At 37.1% G+C, this 20385-nt stretch overlaps 1 protein-coding gene across 2 annotated transcripts in view; it reads right to left on the reverse strand.

Annotated features, from left to right (window-relative positions):
- FGF14 (fibroblast growth factor 14) overlaps window positions 1-20385 on the reverse strand; it is a 415441-nt gene that overhangs the window by 105206 nt on the left and 289850 nt on the right. For both annotated transcript variants that reach the window (XM_056329621.1, XM_056329622.1), the window contains exon 2: window positions 51-161. In XM_056329621.1, coding sequence (XP_056185596.1) covers window positions 51-161 — 111 coding nt within the window. The remainder of the gene's footprint in view (window positions 1-50; window positions 162-20385) is intronic.

Genomic DNA, 20385 nt, shown 5'->3' on the forward strand with positions numbered 1-20385 from the left:
GATGCAGTCTGCGTGTGCGATTAAGACATTCCCCTGGGGCAGTCACTTACTAGAATTACTGCTGTCATCCTTGGTTCCATCGAGACTTCCATCGGGGTGCATTTGCAAGTAGTAGCCTTGCCTGCAATATAACCTGGTCACTATACCCTTGAGCTGGGGATCTGAAAGACAAACATATTTTGTCACTAGCCTCAAAACTTTTTCCAAGAGTTATCCCTACTTCTCTCACTGTAGGAGGAAGTTTGGTGAAGCAGCATTGCTGTCTTAAAAGTAAGTACTAAAACAGGATGGGTCCTGATGGAGAAAAATCTTGCCACAGAGTATTATTAGGCCAGTTGCATGTCCTGTTCTCTGCCTCCAACATCCTTCATTATAATTAACACAGGTAAAACACAGAACAAAAGAATACCCCAAACACCTGTAGTCAAAAGACTTAAACAAGATTAAGCTAAGCCCTGCAAAAAAATTTTAGATTTCAGCAACAACTAAAGAGCCTTACAGTCACTAACAAAACATTTAAAAAACCCTACTTGTTTCATACATGTTAGTAACTTACTATACTTCATGTAAGTTTTAAGGATACTTGGAGGAAAAGTTCTGTTTCCTTTCACTCTCTACCAAAGTGCTGGACTTATCCAGTAGAATAATTTGTAACAGTCCCATCTGAAGAGTTACGAAAATATTTTACCAATCTAAAGGTCGATACCATTCACCTTCCCTCTCCCAATCCCCAGGGAATAACACCAACAGTCGGGGCAAGCCACAACTCTCCTTCAAATGAGGAAAAAAACTCTTAGTAAGCTAAAAGTGTATGGGAAATTCAGGTAGCTGAACAGTTAAGCTATCCTGTTCAATACTCTGCATTTAAGAAAATTGCCAAGAATTGGGCAGGGGCTGCTAAGCCACAACTTTATGATTCATCTCAGTGATGGTGCTTTCCCAAATCACAAATTAAGCTGCTGCAGAACTGGTTCAGTGGTGAGGAAGAGGACATCGCATTTTAAAAAAAAAATCAACAGCACCACCTCCATGTGTCACTGGAATTAATATTGTTAAACATAAACTATTAGGCTCAACTCCAGGCAGCCAGTACATAAAATTGTGAGGACATTGGCATTAAAAGCATTTACGTTTTATCATGCTTACTCCTGCAATAATGAACTAAAATCAGAAAGACTTTGAGACAGATATGTAATAAAATGAACAGGTGAATCTAAAGAAGACAGGAATTATTTCCATGCAACCCTGTGGCCAGAATGTAAAATCCTCCTTGGATTATGTATAATTGCTCTCACAATCAATTACACTGGGTTACTTACAGTATCCTAAGGGGAGGTGAAAATAAACACGGATAAACAAAACTGCCTCTGAGTGAAATGCTCTGAAGTTTTCTATAGAGGCTCAGTTTCATGAAACAATTATGGAAATGTCAAGTTTTTATTGAATATCCAAATTACAAAGTCATATTAAACAATAAACCCATATAAATTAAGAATATAAGATTAAACTGTAAATATAATAAAACCTGTTACTATAAATATTAACACTGTAATACTTTGGAGATATGGAAATAATAGAAACATTTGATGATCAACACGTAAGCACATTACAATCTTTTTTTTCTTTTAACTGCAAATTTTTCTTCCTGTAATTTTTTACATTGGCAAAAGTTTCTCTGTCTTTATATAAGTATACTCAGAAACAAATATTTTTAAAAATTATCAATAGAAAAAACTGTATTTTCTTTAAATGTACTGTCTTACTTTCATAATTTAAAAAATGAAATATGAGTTCCTTTTACACAGGCACTGTTTCTATCAACATATGCTTTCAATATTCACTTCCAAATTGATTTTAAACATACTTTACACATATTAAAATGGTGTCTTAAAAGACAAAAGAAAAATACTAGAAAAATACTATTAAAACTAGAGCTTTTAAAAGTATTTACAGGAAAATATCAGTATCTTGAAAAACAGTTTCGGTACCTAAAGAATGATGAATAAATATCTAGCTTAAAGAAGTATCATAGGAAGGCAAAGTACAGTCAACTCACTATCACCAGCTGTTTACATCTATGGCTTCATGGGAAACGTGAAACTTAGAAGTGACTTTCAGAGTTGTTCTTTATACTGATTCTATTATTTTTTCTAAATTCAAAAATAAAATCTACTTTCTAACAATAAATTGCACAATCATTTGTCTATGTTTTTCAAAAAGCATTATTTAAAGTTAACCCTGCTTTACCAGCTACCCAAAATTATAACTGAACAAAAATAATTTGGTGGATAGCTATGCACTTCAGCTAGCATTTCAGGCTATGTGAGATGAGGCAGGGTATGAATCCCCCATTTATTTGCTCTCTCAAGTCCAAACACAGCAAAATAATAACTATTATAGCATGAGACCAGAGGATCCTTGTCATGTGTCATATCTCACTTGATATAGTTTTAATGGTTTCATTTGTCAGAGAAGTGAACAAAACTGTCCCAAAACATGGCTCTTTCAATTGAATGTTTCATTGAAAACTGTAATTTACTATTAATAATGTGATACTAATTAATATTTTCATTGTGCAAAGGAGATCTCTGTAGACTAGTAAAGGGGAACTAATAAAGAAAAGTCTTTTTCTTCCCATGAAATGTAGCAACTGAAACTTTCTCTTTACGTTCTTTCCTGTGGATTGTTAAACCCCTTTTTACCCACCCTCCTAAGAACATCTTTTGTACCTTAAGTTCCTACCTTGTCATTAGCAAGATTAAAACTTTTATTCCGGAAAAGTAATTTGATCATGCATTTTTTACTAGTTCTTTATCACCATATTAATATATATACCAACACTTTGCATCCACAAATTAAACTAAGTAATAACTAAATTCAACAGTACAGTGCTCAAAACCTGGGGGGAGCTAGGAAATGAACATGGTATTTCTTTGATCTTAGCCAAAAAGCAACCCAGGTTTAGTGATGGAGGTGTATGAAATAACTCATTAATTTAAATGCTAGCCATAATAAGCTGTAGTCAAAAGACTACTCTATACAGCCTCAAGGCAACTATCTCCAAGATGAAGCAGACAATCCTGTCAGGCAAGGAATTTATCTCTTCTCCTTGCAGAAAAATAAATGACAGGTCCTTTTTGAGGCACCTGGTCAGCAAGCAGAGAAGAGAAATTCACTATTCCCTGTATTTCTATAGCATTTTATCTACCCATTGTCACTTAACAATATTACTGTCTCAGCTTCAGGTGCTTTACAGATCAGTTTCTCGAATTCTTCTTGACCACATTTTGAGTGACCAGCATGGCCCAGAAACACCAGCAGAAGACAGATGCTATCTGTCCACATGGACGCTGGATACATTATACTTTTTAACTCCCACTGCAGTGGTAGACAGACCAGCAATTACTCTTACCCCTTACTTTACACCGCATGCCTTTTTCTTCTCACATGAAAGAAAAAGGGAATGGCAAAAGAACACAAATGAACAGGGTGTGAGTAGACAACCAAAGAGTTCCCAGCTCTCATGATTTTATTACAGATATTTTGCTACTAGTTCTTTTACAGTCCTAGCCACCACACTGAGGTGATTATGTGAAAAATACAATTTCTCTTTAATTTTAAACACCTTGACTTCGGGGGGGGGGGGGGGGGGGGAGAGAACCCAAACCAGCAAACTTCATCATGGATCAAAATCAAAGGACAGTTCAACATCTCCTACTGATTTTTACTGATCTTATTTTGCACCTGAACTTCTGATTTTGAACACTTCAGTGTGACAAGCCTGTAATGCTCCACCCTGGAAAGAATTGTCCTGACTTCTAGTTATTAGAGGTGGTTGCTAAAAATTGAAAGATGCTGTGCTGAATGGACAAAGCAAGAGCTTCTCAAACTTTTCCACAGCAGCCTGCATGACAGCAGCCACTTGCAGCCTGCATTTATTGCTTTTTTTCATTGTCAGTGGTGACAGCTGGATGCATGATTGCAGTTAGCATGCACACTCTGTCAGTAGCTTTTCTGATGCCCTCTACAAAGGGAGTTTAATTAAGATGTCTTCTCCCTCGAATGCTGTCTACAAAAATGGCTTTGGCATTAACTCATGACAGGCTGAATTCAGCTCTTGCTTTAGAACAATTACAACACTTTATGTTTTAATTAAGAATATTTTCTGTTCACAAACAGAATGGTTTTAGCATCTCCTTCCCCACCGCCACAGGCTGCCAGGACAGATATCTTTAGAAATAAAGAAGGGGGAAAACTCATTAGATATGGGTGTTAAGGTTTTTACCTTTGTATTAAGACATAGATGAATTTACAATGCTAGAAGAACAATGGTGAATATGCACATTGTATTTTAACACCATGAAAAATGAATGCCTTAGCATCCACTGGAGTTTTAATGTTTAGTTTTTACCACAGGAGGGCTTTTTTGCCTGTCATTATTTATTTACTCCCTCTTTTGAGTAAAGGTACTAAATACAAGCCTGCTTGAGCTGACAAGCAAATGCTTAATGGTGGGTTAGTCTCATATCAACTCACATTCTTATGGGGAATAAACTCCACTATTCAGTCAATTACCAGTCTGTCACAAAATTTGTTGCTCAGCGAGTCAAATGAAAGCCAGTATTTAGAGGTACATTCTGCTCAGATAGCATAGCATCAAATTCATGTTAACAACTGGTAGCTCCAGGTCCTTTTTGTTTTACTTGCCCTTTATTCTTTGCATTTCTCTCCTGCAGTTTTTGCTTTTGGATATTCCAGTACTAAAAATACTATACAGGCTGGTCCAGAATAAATCAGACTTTTTTTGGTGTGTTTTGGTTTTGTTTGTTTTTTAAGATTTCTGGTGCTCCAACAGTCATTTTTTGCTCACGGATGTTATGATCTGCTTTTGTTAATAACATTCTGCTTCATCTATTAAACTTTATTTGAAATACCAAAACATTTATCATCTATAATAGGATTAAAACATTGTCAAACCCCCCCAAAAGCTGCAACCCCTAGGTTTCTTGTGAAGTTGGGAAGCAAAATACCCACTCAAAGCACTGAGTGACTCACCCACTCCCGACCCACCTCCCAGTTCTTTTGTAAGGTCTGGGACATGTAAAAGGCCGCTTTTCCTGACTTCTCACACAAGAGCACCTGACAATAGTGTTGTTTGGAGTTTTGGACTGGGCTTCTTGCAGTTTCTCTTGCTGAATCCACTCTACTAATTAACTACCCACCATGGATGGGATTAGAGCACACCCACTAGACCACAGTTCAAGGCAGCCTCCAGCCCTTCACTGACTTCTGCACAGAAACCTATTGACACTCCAGATACATGTCTTGATAGTATTAAAAACCTTAAATGTGTCAGTACTACTTTGTATTTTAGAACCATTTTCCGCTAGGCAATTCAGCTCCAGGAGGGACCAAATCCCATGTAAAATGACATTTTCTTTTTGGATTCTCATTTCAAGTATTTCAGATGCTGCTATAATGCTTTTCCCAGTTTCCAAAAGTTGCCTTCTTCTCAAGCATACTGTTTATCTTTAATTTCAACAGTACTCTAACAGGTACAGTCAGTACAGATGATCGCACTACACTCCTTACACCTTGTTTTTAGCAAATTTTGCATTGTCATTCAGAACATAAAAGTGCAGGGTCCTCTGATATGCATGTTACACAAGCAGAAAAGCAAGCTTCCCAAAGAAAATGGGGAATTCCCATAGCCGATGGGGAACTCAAAATGCGTAATTTTGTACTTCATTGAAAGGTGATAAAATCCTAAATAGGCATCTAAAACCATAATGTTCCCTCATTACTAAACCCTTCAGCTGTTCTTATGATATAGCTCTTGCTTTCAAAATCTTTATACACTCGTAACTTCTTCATTATTTTGTCTGTCCTGTCACCTGGTGTCTCGATGTTCTAAAGTTTCTGATCATGTTGGGTTTACTTTCTCTCATTATTAATAGGAAGTGATAAAATATGGGCATTTATATGCTACTGCTCTCTGATCTTAACGATAATGTTTTCACTATCTTATAATTGACACCAGAAAACTAAAATTTAATTAAGAACTTGAAAGAAAAACACTTTTAAAAGAAAGTTTTGCTCTATTCAGGACAGAGGGGAAAAAGATGTAATGTGAACTCAGGAAAGAAATAGCTCCCATTATTCCCTGTTCCCGTAAGTAATAATAGTACTTATTCTGAAATGCGGTGTCTTTTTCTGTGCTCGCTTATTTTTCTGTCCTCGTGATGATTACAGGGCACTCAACTTTGGTGTTTATTTTTAACTCTACTTTTTGTCTGTTCATGCCTCATATCACAAGCTCGTCTCCCGCAGAACCTCGCTTTGAGAGCACATTTAAGAGAGACAGAGAGTCCTCCTATGTTCCTGTGCTGTCATTGTCATCGGCACTCTTCCACAGCGTTTATGAAATTTCTTGGTAAACTATGAAAGCAGGTCAGAGCTTTGCAAAATGGTTGCTTTTCTTGAAAGCACAGCATCACACCCTTTGTGCTGGCATCCTTGCCTTTGTATTGCAAATGTTTTTATGTTAACTGCAAAATGTGCTCCCTTCCATTTGTGTGCTCTGACATTTTGTCTCTAGGTCTTACAATACATTTCAAACTACATGAAATTTGCTTTTTGCTGTGTGGTTTTACTGGAAAAAAATTTGATTGTCAATGGAATTACAGCAACTTGGCTTCTAGCTGGGATAATTTATATCTGTTCAGATTCACAAGACAATTGTATTTAATAGAGCCGTCTACAGCATAAGTGTTAACAGTATTCTGAACCAGCCATATTATTTTTGGAGGGTATTTGTTGGAAAGGGAGGAGGTTGAGATTGTTTAAAAACACATTGTTCCAAAATCACATTTTTACATGGGTATGGCAGCTTAATTTTAGGAACTTCATTTTAAAAATTGCATTTCTTTCCCTACTGGACTCTATTGTACATATCCAGTGTCTGATTTTGCAACATATGAATTTGTTGGGAGATTTTTCCCTAAGTACTGCCTTCCACTGTTGACCCACGTTCCTTCTAATACACTAAAATTCAATGATCTATAATTTCTCAGTATCTAAAATAGCTGATGTTATACACAAGAATATTGAGAAGAAGCTGGGCCCTACTTGCAGGCTTACTTAGACAGCATTAGTCACATTTAATGCATTTAACTGTTACCTAACAAGCATCATCTTTTATTGACACAAAAAAACATCTTTGCAACTATATTCACTTTCTCAAAGTTTACTTCCAAATGCTAAAAGTTCTGTTGTCTGAAGTCCCATGTTACAGAAGTCTTACTATTACAATTTTTATTTGTTCTTTTCATTTTACATAGGCCTAAAAAATATTCTGTTTTACTGAATCTTCTTGACCTAAATAAAATAATTTTCTATATTATTCTCTCCTATACCTGAATATCTTAGTTCTACTGGTGTTTTCTTGCTTCTGAATTTTGACAGTAAAACATTAACAACATACAACATATTGCTTAACATTTATCTTTAAATGAAAACATTAGGCAATAGATCCCTTAAGTAAGATGACTTAAGTAATTTCTGTGTCCTCATTTTTGCAATAATCTCCACTTTGTTAGCTTCCATAAAGAGGCCCTGTGAAAGGCCAAACTTTCTTTAGTTACATTCAAAAAATACCCAGGCACCGCAATGTCACAGATTCTATTACCATTTCACTTACATATAAAATTCAGCTAATGCATTGCCCTTTGAAACAGTAAATAAATGGGTTTTAAGAATGAGATTTCTCTGAAGAAGTCACTGAACAATGAAATCACGATAGGATGGGCATAGATGACCTTTCTAAATGTAACTGAATATATTTCACACAACACCTAACTTACCAAAAAAAGAATTTTATACTCCCTTTCCTAGATTATTCATATTTTTAGTACTAAATGTTTAAACATTATGTTTATTTTTACAATCTTGGATATTTTTCTCCTTGCATACTGCATCACAAAGCATTGAAATATTTGAAGTCAGCTTCTATTTCTTTCACAAACTGACTTTAGAATTAAATGTGAAAAGCACCTAAACAATATATTTTAAAAGTATTTGAAACTATCATGGTAATGCTCAGTGGAGAGAGGATAGCAGCATAATTTGCAATGCTAATATTGAAACCTAAACCACACTCCATTTTCAATTGTTACATACAGGAAACTTCCATAATACTGAGCGGCAGAGGTCCTTAACTTGTTATTAACTTTATTTAATTCTTGTCAGAATACATAAAAGCCAACAAAAAGTAGTATATTTTTTCTTCTTAGATATGCAACAGCATTTCACTTTTGAAATGTGCAATTCAAGAACATATTGTATTGTATTTATTTTTACTTTCTTGCCAATGGTACAAAATATTAAACCATTCACATTACTTTCAAGAAAATTCAAATTTTCATCTACTAACTAGCTTCAAAAGTGGAGGGAAATGGATGAATTGCATTGTCAATGAACTGAGACAAAGGAGATTTTATCCAGTTACATAGTGATAACTACAAATTGCAATATATAGAATTGTAGAATCATTTAGGTTGGAAAAGACCTTTAAAATCATCAAGTCCAACTGTTAACCCAGCCAAGTCCACTACTAAACTATGTCCCCAAGTGCCACATCTCTGTATTTTTTATATACCTCCAGGGGTGGGGACTCAACCACTTCCCTGGGCAGCCAGTTCCAGTGCTTGACAACCCCTTTGGGTGAAGAAATTTTTCCTAATATCCAATCTAATCCTCCACCCAGCACAGCTTGAGGCTGTTTCCTCTCATCCTATCACTCATTGCTTGGGAGAAGAGACTGACACCCACCTCGTTACAACCTCCTTTCAGGCAGCTGCAGAGAGCGATAAGATCCCCCCCTCAGCCACCTTTTCGGCAAGCTAAACAGCCCCAGTTGCCTCAGCTGCTCCCCATAAGACTTGTTCTCATATGGTATGTCAGATACATTGCAGAGCAAAGACACAGGTTTTTTTGATAGCTGAACAACATATAAGCCTTTCTTGGTTTCAGGTGCAGCAGATCCCAAATATCTCTTAATACAGCAGTCTCAATTTTTACTTCCACCACCATAAACAGATACATTACTACATTTTACAAAATTGCAAAAAATCACAAATTTAGCTGGGTTGAGTAGACTGAACAGAGATTTGTGCAGGTTTAAATTCATAAATCAGAAAGCCACCAGAAATGTGACTTGTTCTTTTTGATTAGTGCTAATAATTTAGCACACAAATGTAAAGTGATGAATGAAACTATAAAAGCACTAAGTTTGGAGCAAAGACAAAATAAAAAAAAATTAAAAAGCACTCAAAAAGAAATAAATAAGTACCAAGGAAGTTGATAATTAATTACATTTTAATTTAGTGTTTAATGATGTAAAAAACACAGGGTTTGCTTTTTTTTATCTGACAAAAAGCATTTACTATGAAAAATATGTATCAATGACCTTCAAAAACATGTAAAAGTAAATATATTCCTTAGTTGAACATTATGTATCTATGTATTATTGTTTAATCTTTATGTTTTAACATAAATCCTCACTGTCAAACCATGTCATTCACCAACATTGCCTGAACAGATTTGTTTACAAAGACATAAAATCCCAGCAAAATGAGAACTGTTAAATGCAAATTACATTTCAGTCCTCTTCATGAACAAGTAATATTACTGGAGATACATGACTCCAAAGATACATGGCCAGGATGAAAGGAAAACTGATTGAGGAATGGATAATCTCATTATGAAAAGGAAATAAATGTATTTCCATGTTTTTTATTAGTTAGGAACAATCTTTATTTTTTCCATATAAAGCAAGATTATATACAAGCTAAAGTTTGCACTGTTAACATACATAAAATACCTTATTTATTTAAAAATATATTTATTTGCATAGGAATGCATGAATGCACACACATTTATTCATACGGAAGCTCTACAAAAGAATTAATATCATTACACATACAGTACCACTAATAATTATTTAACATTTTTATAACATTCCATTGCTCTTTCACAACAGGTTGCTGTTTGCAGTTTAATCTCCAATCTGTAACAGCAATAGAAATTAAAGTAGGGCAATATTACCACAATATTACCAAAAGCATATAATTGAGGAATTGAGGATCTACTGCTTTTTTTTTTTTAAAGAACAAATTATATGCCCAAGAAATGTCATGAGTTATAGGAAGTGGATTATTAAGAACAGTTGAACCAGAAAATAGCAAGTCATACTAAATATTTCAATTCTTTCATTTTTGCAGTGTATCTAAGCATAACTCCGGAATCCTATTTAACCAGGGACCTGCTGAAGAAATAGCAAGCATTTTCTGATAGTTTATTCTACTGTATGCACAAGCACTTGTATTTTATTTGCAAGATAAAATGCAGTGAGATGGAGAGACAGAAAGAGAAGTAATGCATGGCTGCTTTTGGTTTTCTGGGAACACATTTTCCCCAAATCATCCCTGTGAGAAAGGTGAGAGTCCTGTTCAGCCTACAGACTGCAAGGCCTCATAATCTGTGGTATTAAACACAACTCAGAAATCTTAATAGAAGCAGCCTGGAAAACTGATCTTCAGCCAGTGCAACAAGAAAATAATCCCCTGTACTTGACCAGTCTGTGGAATTTCTAATTCAGATTTACAGGCTCATTTCTTCTATCATCAGTATGACAAAGCCATGTGTCTTTACTAGACATGCTCCCTGCTTATTTTTTGAGTTTAACTTGGCATACAACTTCAAGGTGGGTTGTGTTTTTTTTTCTTCTCCCCATCTCTGCTATGCAAGAAAACTTGGAATAGACAGAAAGGAAACAACCTTTTATAATGTTACGTGATCCCAGGAGCTGGGCTTTAAGGAAATCCGTAGATTTTGACACTGACAATACTAGACAGATCACAAAAAACTGACAGGCAGTGACTCAACAAATCCTTTTTGAGGGACCTCAGCACAAACAGCCTTGCTTCTCTGGAACTCTGGAAGCTCTGGCTTCGGGACTGGCTCTAGCAAGAAAAAAAAATGGCTGTAAGTGGCAGACTCCTTTTATGCCACCTAATGCTCCTAGAGGAATAAAACCCCACACAAAGGACCAAACAAAACCAAACCATTTATCCCACCTAGATTACTCCAGCTCTCTTACCAGTCCAGGTATTTAGCTGCTAACCAGAAACTAAGCAGAACTGTACTTGTAGTATCTATGAGAAAATGATCAGAAACAGTTCAGGTCAACACAATTACTCAATAAAAAGAAGTAAATCTTCCAGTTCCAAGTTTTTGATGATATAGTGGAGACAGTCAGCAGAGACTACCCCAGCCTCTCACTGGCACCATGAACTAAACCTACAAAACCTACAAAACCTACAAAACCTACAAAACCTACAAAAAACCGAAAGCACTCTATAAAGTCTCACAAGACTGCATATTTCTGCTATGTTTTGGAGGAGCAAAAAGTTGGTTCAAACTTTGATAGAGACCTGCCCAAAAATACCTCAAAAATACTGAAAGGGCTTTCAATATCTAAACCCAAATTTTATTAGAACATTAACTAGAACAATTAGGTTTTAATTATATAACCAGAAAGTGACATAAAAAATAAGTAAGGGTTTTATAAGAAATCTCACATCCTATCTAGTACATTTTTGCAGTGATTTCATGATCTGTTTTTTTCATCCTGCTTTGCCTCCAATCCAGTGCTCTCACCATGGAGAACTGGCTATACATCTACCATCTGTATTTCTTTTAACCTGTTCAAGTGACGGGCTCTCCTCGTCCCATTTCTCACATCTTGTCTTTTACTCCTTATTTGCTGTTCTCTTCAGTTCAGCACTGTTTCCCAGCTGTGCATCTCCAACTATGCTGAGCAGTAAAGAAAACATAAGAAAGCAGCTATCCTTCCTGCTGTCCAATCATATCTTAACTTTAATAACAAAACAAATTTGCAAACTTAAAGAAATAAAAGAAACATGCCATCTGTGACACGTATCCTTCTTCACAAATTCATAGAAACAGATTGTCTTTAGGCTAACTATGCACTTAACAGAAGATAAAAACTCCACCTCGTAGCTACTAGGAAATAATACACAGTCTACAATTTCTGGTTGTATACACAGAAGTCTATCAGCACATTGAGCCAAAGTCACCAGCAACTTCGTCAGCCATCACATGCATTTTGCAGGGTAGTGAGTCAGACTGAAGATCCATGGCAGTTTCCAAATGTGTATTTTCTCCCAAGATGTGCAATACAAAACTGGCAAAAAAATTCCAAACCAAAACATATTCCTCAAGTCTGGTGAGCCACAACACTTCCACAACGATGGCCCCTCCCTTCACTGTCTGCTTGGCCAAAATCAGTTACACCAGCATCATTCCTTGTCAAGTCTGGCATCACATCTTAATTTATTACAGATTACGTGTGTGAAGATACTAAACAAGGCACATTCCAGACCTGTTGTTGGTGTATTCCAATGACATAACAAGTGACATTCCTCTGATCAAGTATTGAACTCTGCCCCTCAGCTAGTGATCTTGAACTCCTTCAAGGAGTAGGGAGAAACAGGGAGCCCTTGGTATAAATTCCCTCATTCTGAAGCCCGGGCAAAAAAATCACCAAATGAGTAACACCCAAGATAGCTTATTTATCCACCCAAAACATCTATTATGCACTCTTCAGACCTGTTCACTTGCTGGAGACGGTAATGCTCTCAACCCTTTGGATGAGCGTTTCCTCCCCAGGACTCCACTCCAGCCCCCGTCAGACTATTCTGTTTGGACTAGAGTTATGGTCTGACCCAGCCAGCCACTCATTCACTCTTACACTGTGTCAAGAGACCCACCTGTACTATAAAAATGCAGCCATATGGGCACAACTAAATTTAAACTGGTTTGCTTAGCATCCTCAGCTATCAGCTGCTAACTTTTCACACACCAGGGTTTCTACTCCACCCTTTAATTTGAAGCTTGTCCTGGAAACTGCCTTACAGGACATGCACATTCAAGTAGCATGTTTTAAACAGAAATCAAGAGCAATTTTATTCTCCAGATCCGTTTGCTTGTACTGCAGCAGTATCTTGTTAGACTGAGGTGCTACCACTCAAGCCAGCATTCAGGAGAGCCAACAGGTATGCTGCCACAGAACGAACTACATTTTCTGAGTATTAATATTAAACTCTCTTTAAATCGTTTATGTTTCCTGCACATTTATTATACCGACAACTTACATGTTATTTGAAGCTGAAAGATTATAGAGATTGAAAAGCAGGAAATTTCTCCCTGGGATTTCCACAGCAACTTTTGCCCCCACCTAGTGACACTGCAGTGACAGCAAGGCTATTAGCCCATATTACTGATCAGCTGCCACAAGAAGCACAAATTTTACTCTGTTGTCACATCCTAACAACAGCTTTCAACGGAAAGTTTCAGGTTTCTTTAGCTTCACAACCGGGCGCCTGAGCTTTCCAAGGCTGGGGCAAGGCTGGCCACTGAGGGCCCACAGTGCCGGCCTCAGCTGGGCGGCTGCCCCTCGGCTCCAGGCTGGTCAGCAGGCACGCTAACTTCAAAACTCTGCGTTGCCTCAGCGTGGTGTAAAAATAATTGCTGCCTGTCCTGTTTTCATTTTCTAACCCACATGGCCTCTTACTTGGGCTGTAGCCCTCTGCACTGTACCAGAGGTGTTGCTAGTGCTTCACGTGTAATACTGCGGGGGAAATGCTGCATGGCTTACTATCGTAACACATCTCCAATATGTTTTTACATACACTTCAAAAACAACATAGCATATCATGAAGTACCTACCATTTTAACTTTTTATTAGGATATAAATTCAAGCTTCTCCAGCTCCTAAGTGTAGACAGAAAACCAAACCAAAACAAACAGAAAGGATATTACTAATCCAGAAACCTGTCCAAAATTAATAATTAATTCCTTTTCAACCAAGCTCAAATTATAGCAGAAGTTTATTTTTGTTTATTTTTCAGAGGCTTTTGATGTAGTTGTCTATTTCTACACTGAAATACAGCAGAAATCTCTGACATAAAACTTGTTCAGATTTGATACACAAGCCAAAGTCCCTTTTTCTATACAGAGAGACAAAGGGCATGTATGGGCCTTGATTATGCTTTATTAGGTTCTTCACTAAAATCTGTGTCAGTGGCCCTGTCAAGTGGACAAAACTTGATTTTTCTAAGAAATTATTTTTAGTTGCAGGCATAGTGTGGGTTTACCAGAGAAGGAAGAGGAGGAAAGGGAAAAGAGAAGTAAAAGCTTCCATCACCCTGACTACCGCACTGCCAGCTGTGTGCTGCCACAAAACTCACCCGCCATCTTTTCTAGCACGTATTCTGTGGACAAACCAGAAGTCTGCTGCTTTATAATCAAAGTATCACTTCAGCTGTTTCTAGGGAACATAACAAGACAGCAAAGGAGGCACGAGACACTGGAAAGCAGCTGAGCAACGACTTTGCTTTCAGTACAAGGCTTGAAGACACCAGGCCATTCTGTACTGAACGTGCCCGTACGGTCCTTGCCACTGTATTGTCAAAGCAACAGAGGGGTTCTCCAGCAGGTGCTTCCCCACTGCAACAGTGAGCAGAGCAGCAGTGGCAACTCACCTTACCGAGAAGGACCGACACAGCTCAGAAACTATTTGTGCCACATGACTTTAGGTTTCTAAGATGAGCGCCCTGACTCGCACTCTGTCGTAAACTACTCGGGGCATCTGATGCTGAAGGTAGAGGCCTGAAGTTGGATGATGTGAATAAAGGAACTGTGGTGTCACCCAGGACATCTGCAACTGGAAAAGGACTTTGATCTGAGTCTCCATAGCACCGGTAACTGCCTGGAAGTTGGATGGGTGCCCTTTTGTTCTTAGAACCATGATCAACAAAATTTTTTTGTAGTTTACCAAAATAAAAGAAACCCTAAAATAAAAAGCAAAACCAAATGGAAGCTCTTCCATTCTTCTCTAACAGACCAAAGTGAACAGTGGTGGTTGAAAAGGCATTGGGTCACACCACGAAAACCACAAAATCATCAATAACTCAAGAGTACAAATCCTTCATTTCCTGACAAACTGAATACTTAATTCAGCCAAAGAGTAAATATTTCATTTCAAAGATGAATGCAAGTTTATAATTTAAATATTAAATTGACTGACAACTTGAAATAAACACTTGCTTCAAAACTGGAAAAATAATAGTGGTAAAAATTGTAAAATGCTTACCTGAAAATAAAAGGCTTACTCCAGATTGCTTTCAGGTTTACCCCTTTCCCCTATAATGGCTAAACTAACATGTTTGTGAAGACTGTTTTGTTGCATTGAGTTCTACATTCTAGAATCAACAAGCTTGCAAAGAAAAGTACCTTTAAAAATAGCCCTGTCCTACCAAATATCCCATCTAAAGCACAGGCACACAAATCCTTTCTGTCTGAGCTAATAGGATCACTTCTGTGGCTTCTGGTTTCACCTACCAGTGTAGTTCTGATGTATATGTAAGGACCCAAAACCTAAAGACCTTGTCATAGATATATGCTCTATTTGGAAAGAGAGACACTGTGGAAGCAGAGTATTACTACCAGATTCAAATTTTCCCAAGAAAAGAATCTACATCCTTCCCATTGGGAGTGTCATGCACTCAGAGAGGACAAGTGTCCTCTACTGAATCTCCTTGGCTGCCTCCTGAAATTTCCAGGCATCCAGCTCTAATGCAAAGAAAACCAAACTCAGTTTTAACTTCTGCCCAAAACTGCATCACCAGTTGCCTCTGTACTTCCACTTTGCATTTTTTATTTTTAGAACGTGGTTAGTTTTGATTATTTTGAAGTAAATATTTTAAAGGCTATATGGTTATTCATTGAAATTATTATTCAAGTTCAAAGTAAAGACAGGTTTCTCCTATTTTTAACCTATTTCTCTAGGTTTTAAAAAACTGTTCTTGACAAGATTTTGTATATGTCCTGTTGATTACAATATTCTGTAGGCTCTGATGAATATAATGTTATGCCGGAACTCCAGCAGCCTGAAAAAGGTGAGGATGGCACTGTGGCAAAATGCAGAGGTCTCAGTCAGGAGAGGAGTGTGGGTCAGGCTCCACTTTGAAGGGGAACGGGCTGGTCCAGAGCACTGGGACACATTCCCAGAGGAGGATAAGCACTGGCCTCATATTGCAAAGTCACAGCAAAAAGATCCTGCTGCCAGCAGATTTCCAGGCAGAGTCTAAACAGATATCAGCATCACCCTCACTTTACAGACAGCAAAAGAGAAGCACAAAGAGGACAGAAGGTTTGTCCAAAGCAGCAATAAAAATGAGGTTTTCCGCATCCTGGTCCAGGATGTAAATGCCCCTACCAGGCTATACAAAAGGACTTAATATGACTGGAAAAGACACAATTAACAACTGGATAGACAGAAACTGCTCTTTATAAGCATGTCAGAGGCCAATTACTACCCTGAGTTTTACATTAAATTGAGTGTGTTTATTTGTGTAAGATAGTATTAATTCCACTGTTAAGGCAAATGGAAGGATTTTAATAAAGGAATTTAAAGTGAGGGAAGTGAAGGCAAGAGGAAAAGGCTTGCCACTGTTAATAAAATAAATAGATGTCAGTGCAAATAGACATCACTTATTAGAAGTCTTCTATTCATGTAGCAGAGTCATGGCTTATAAAGATCTTTCCCCAGTGCTTTAGTATCTAGTGATGAATGCAGCGGGGGCAGGGGGGGGTGGGGGTGGGGGAGAATGCGGAGAAACCCTTGTCAACATTTCCAAATAATTCCAAATAAATTTAAAATTAGATTTTGGACAATTCATTCTAACTACTGGATATGTATTGTTCAGAATAAATAATTTCTCAGTGGAATTACCTCCTTTGAAAAATCATCAAGGGTTTTAAAGGCAATGTTTGTACACTGTAAATAGCTCTAAACCGTTTCTTAAATTCCCAAGACATTTAAAGCTGAGTAAACTAGAAATTAGTATGAAGATTACCTTACATAGTGTTGGGCCACCAGCAAAAATCTAAAATGTTGGAAGTTCTCAAGACCTCCCAAAGAACTAAATACTAGTAAATGCTTCATGTTTCTCCCACCAAAATGTCAGTAATCTAGTTATGTTAAAAGAAGATAAATGTTAGCGATGAGAGCTAAAATTAAGATAATCAGAACCAGAAGCAACCTATTTCTAGAGCAGATTCTATGACTGGAGTCATTAAGACTTCTTAGACATACATCGGACGTAGTCCTTCTAGGCTCCCTTTAAAGTTAGTGGAGCCATCTATTTCAGCATGCCATGGATTACACCCTAGAAATAAATATTTTACATTAATGACGTCACAGCCCAAGGATGAACCTATAAGTTGCTCAAGCTTTGGTGTCTACATAGAAAGAATTTGCAATCATCAGGTGAATCTCATCCCAAAAGTCTACACAAACTCCATAGCGACAAATTCATTGGTTGGAAAACACATTTTGTTTTTCCTGGAACTTCAGTGGAATCAAAATATCCCAGAAAAATATTCCAATTCAATGGTAAACAACCACAACAAATAATCAATGCTGTAACAGATGATTGCAATGAAATTTCTCTGAGAAATGTTGTAAATCATCTGAATCCAGTCAGTATCAAACACCTTTGAAACACGATCCTGAAGGCAGAACTTTTTCAAAGCTGTCCTTAACAGAAAATTATTTTCTACTAGGGAGAACAGGAAATTGTGCTTAGTAACTGTTTCTCTCCAAAGACCCTAAGACGATGACCTTAAAGTCAGAAGTCTAAGGAAACACATGGCAATAGTTAAACCCTCCAGAAAAGACATACCTGAAGGCAAACAGACCCTCCGCGTTTGTGACACTGACCCACAACGTTCCAGAAGAGAAATTGCTTCCCTGTCCTACTTGATTTATGTGGTCCCTTGAAGAAAGAAGTTTATGAGATCCTTCAACAACAAGCAGATTGCATAAAAATCTAGCTCACTATCACATAGTGTACAGGTAACACCAGTGTACAGGTGCCGCAGACATTCGACTAGTCCAACTGATATCCAAAATGAGCACATGGGTGTGGAAAAATGCATAAAGTAAAACTCAAGGGGATGAAGTTTATGCCTTTGTTTAGTAACAAATGCTTCTAAGACACTGAAGTGATCCTTTTTGTTTTGATTATCTGCATAGCACATATTCAAAAACAGCTGATGAAATCCAGATTCTCCTGTGCTCTGCAGTCATTCTCTTTTCACCTCATCAACCAAGAACGAGCTTCCAGCTCTGCAACTGTCCTACAACTAACTTCACTCCACACCATCAAACACTCTCTAATAATGTCCTGGCATTGGTAACAAACACCAGTCACCTTTTATCAGACTACAGCAATGTATTTTGAAAAAAGCTTTCCAGCTAGAATTAAGCAGAAAATAATGTTCCTGTCATGAAATACTCTTTCAGGATAAAGCCCAGTTCATGGGGGAAAAAAAAAAAAAAAAAAAGAAAAAAAAATTAAGGAAAAACAATACCAGAGTTACTCACACAGGAATAACTAGCAGCAGACTCAAAATGTCCACATGGTAGGAAAGTGCTTGAGCCACAGAGCTGCTTGTTACACCCTGGGGACAGCCTCAAGTCACTTTTCCAACAGAAATTTTAACAAAACTATCCCTCTCTGATGAAATTTTGGCATTTGACCAAACCTGACAGAACAGTAAAACAGTTTCAGGTAAAAGCAAAATATCAGTCCAACAACCTCTACAAGAAGGTCAGAAAAAATGTAGCTCATCATTCTAGGAAGAAGGATTACTGCAGACATCTGACAATTTCACTTGCTCACCATAAAATATTTGGTTAATTCTCTTTTCCTTCCCCTGATGATGACATACAGTCCAAAAGAACTGCTTCACTTTTTTTTTTTTTTTTTAATAAAGCAATTATAGTTACAAGCATAAAGAACAAAGCAAAATACAACTGAACATAGCACAACAGGTCACTTGAACAAGTCACAAAATAAATTACACAGATGTTCAAAACAATCTTTATTCATCAGCGCAGTTTCACTACTGCTACAACAGCAATAGACCATCTCAAATTTAGTGCACACACATGTGCACCGTTCTACCCTTTCTAGCAGAGGTGAAGCCTACTTACTGCTGTCATTACTCCTTTGTCATTATGTGAAAACAAAGTGGCACAAACCCTTATAAAATTTATGTTCAGTAGAGCTGCTATAAACAAATCCTATATAAATGAAGCTAGCTAATTTATTAAAACATACTCTTAACTCATTTTGCTAAACCATGTACCATACTTATCTCTGCTTCCTTGTAATGACTGGAACTTTCCAACCCACACAGCTCTTGATGTTAAACCTAATATGTTGTTGTGCCTCTGTGTCTGAAGTTTGGCATGTTTGCTTATATTTGATAGTGCAACTCCTCTAAGAATGTAAGCTGGAAGACCAATGCAACATACTGAAATTTGTCTGGATGCCAAACATGACTCATTTTAGTAAGCATCCAGTAAAACCTCCACCAACAGAATGTTTTTAGTTATATTTTAAATCAGTCTGACTCTTTGAGACAAATAATAGCCTGTCTTCTTTTTTTTTAAAGACTCCATTCAAACAAATCCATGGGTATCTTTCTTTATATTAAAAGTGAACATGTACATAACAGCAGATGTATTTTTGATTCAACTTTAACATAACGACAAGTCTTTGTAGAGATAGTTTTATCCTTTTGAAAGACAAAATCATCTGTCTTTAATTGCAGCAGAAAATATTTCTGTTCCTCTTTCAAAACTGTGAGCTAAGTAACCTTGTATCTGCAAGATTACTTGGAAAGACACATTTGTTAGAATGTTTTTTTCTTTAAAAGTTCATTAAATTAGTACTACGGTCATCCTGGCTTCTCAAATAGAAGAATACCCACGTTATAGAAGAATACCCACATATATATTGTTTTTCCCCTTCAAATCCCGTAAGTATAAAGAACATAACCTTCTCTATAAAAACAGGTCTCACTGTCCCTCACTATATCTCACATAGCTTGTGTGGTGCTATCCATCCTCCCTCAGCTTTGTCTCCCTTGCAATATCTGATCTTCATGCACCTACTAAAGACCATCAGGAATGAAATGCAATATTCTTTCATTACCAGTCAGGTGTGTCTGAAAAGAAATCAGGGATGAAAAATGTCTGGAAATGGAAAGGTGTGATGAAAAAATGAAGACAACCCATTCCAGGTGATTAGGGGATTTTAGGCAGTGTCATATATTTTACCTCATCTAAAGATTCCACTAAGCTGCCTTTATATGGCTTAGGCAAACTAAACCAAAATTGACAGCACGGACCACACTGCAATTTTTACCTGTTCATTCCTCACTGGTCCA

The sequence above is a fragment of the Falco biarmicus genome, chromosome 2, assembly GCF_023638135.1.
Source record: "Falco biarmicus isolate bFalBia1 chromosome 2, bFalBia1.pri, whole genome shotgun sequence".
Classification (NCBI taxonomy): Eukaryota; Metazoa; Chordata; class Aves; order Falconiformes; family Falconidae; genus Falco; species Falco biarmicus.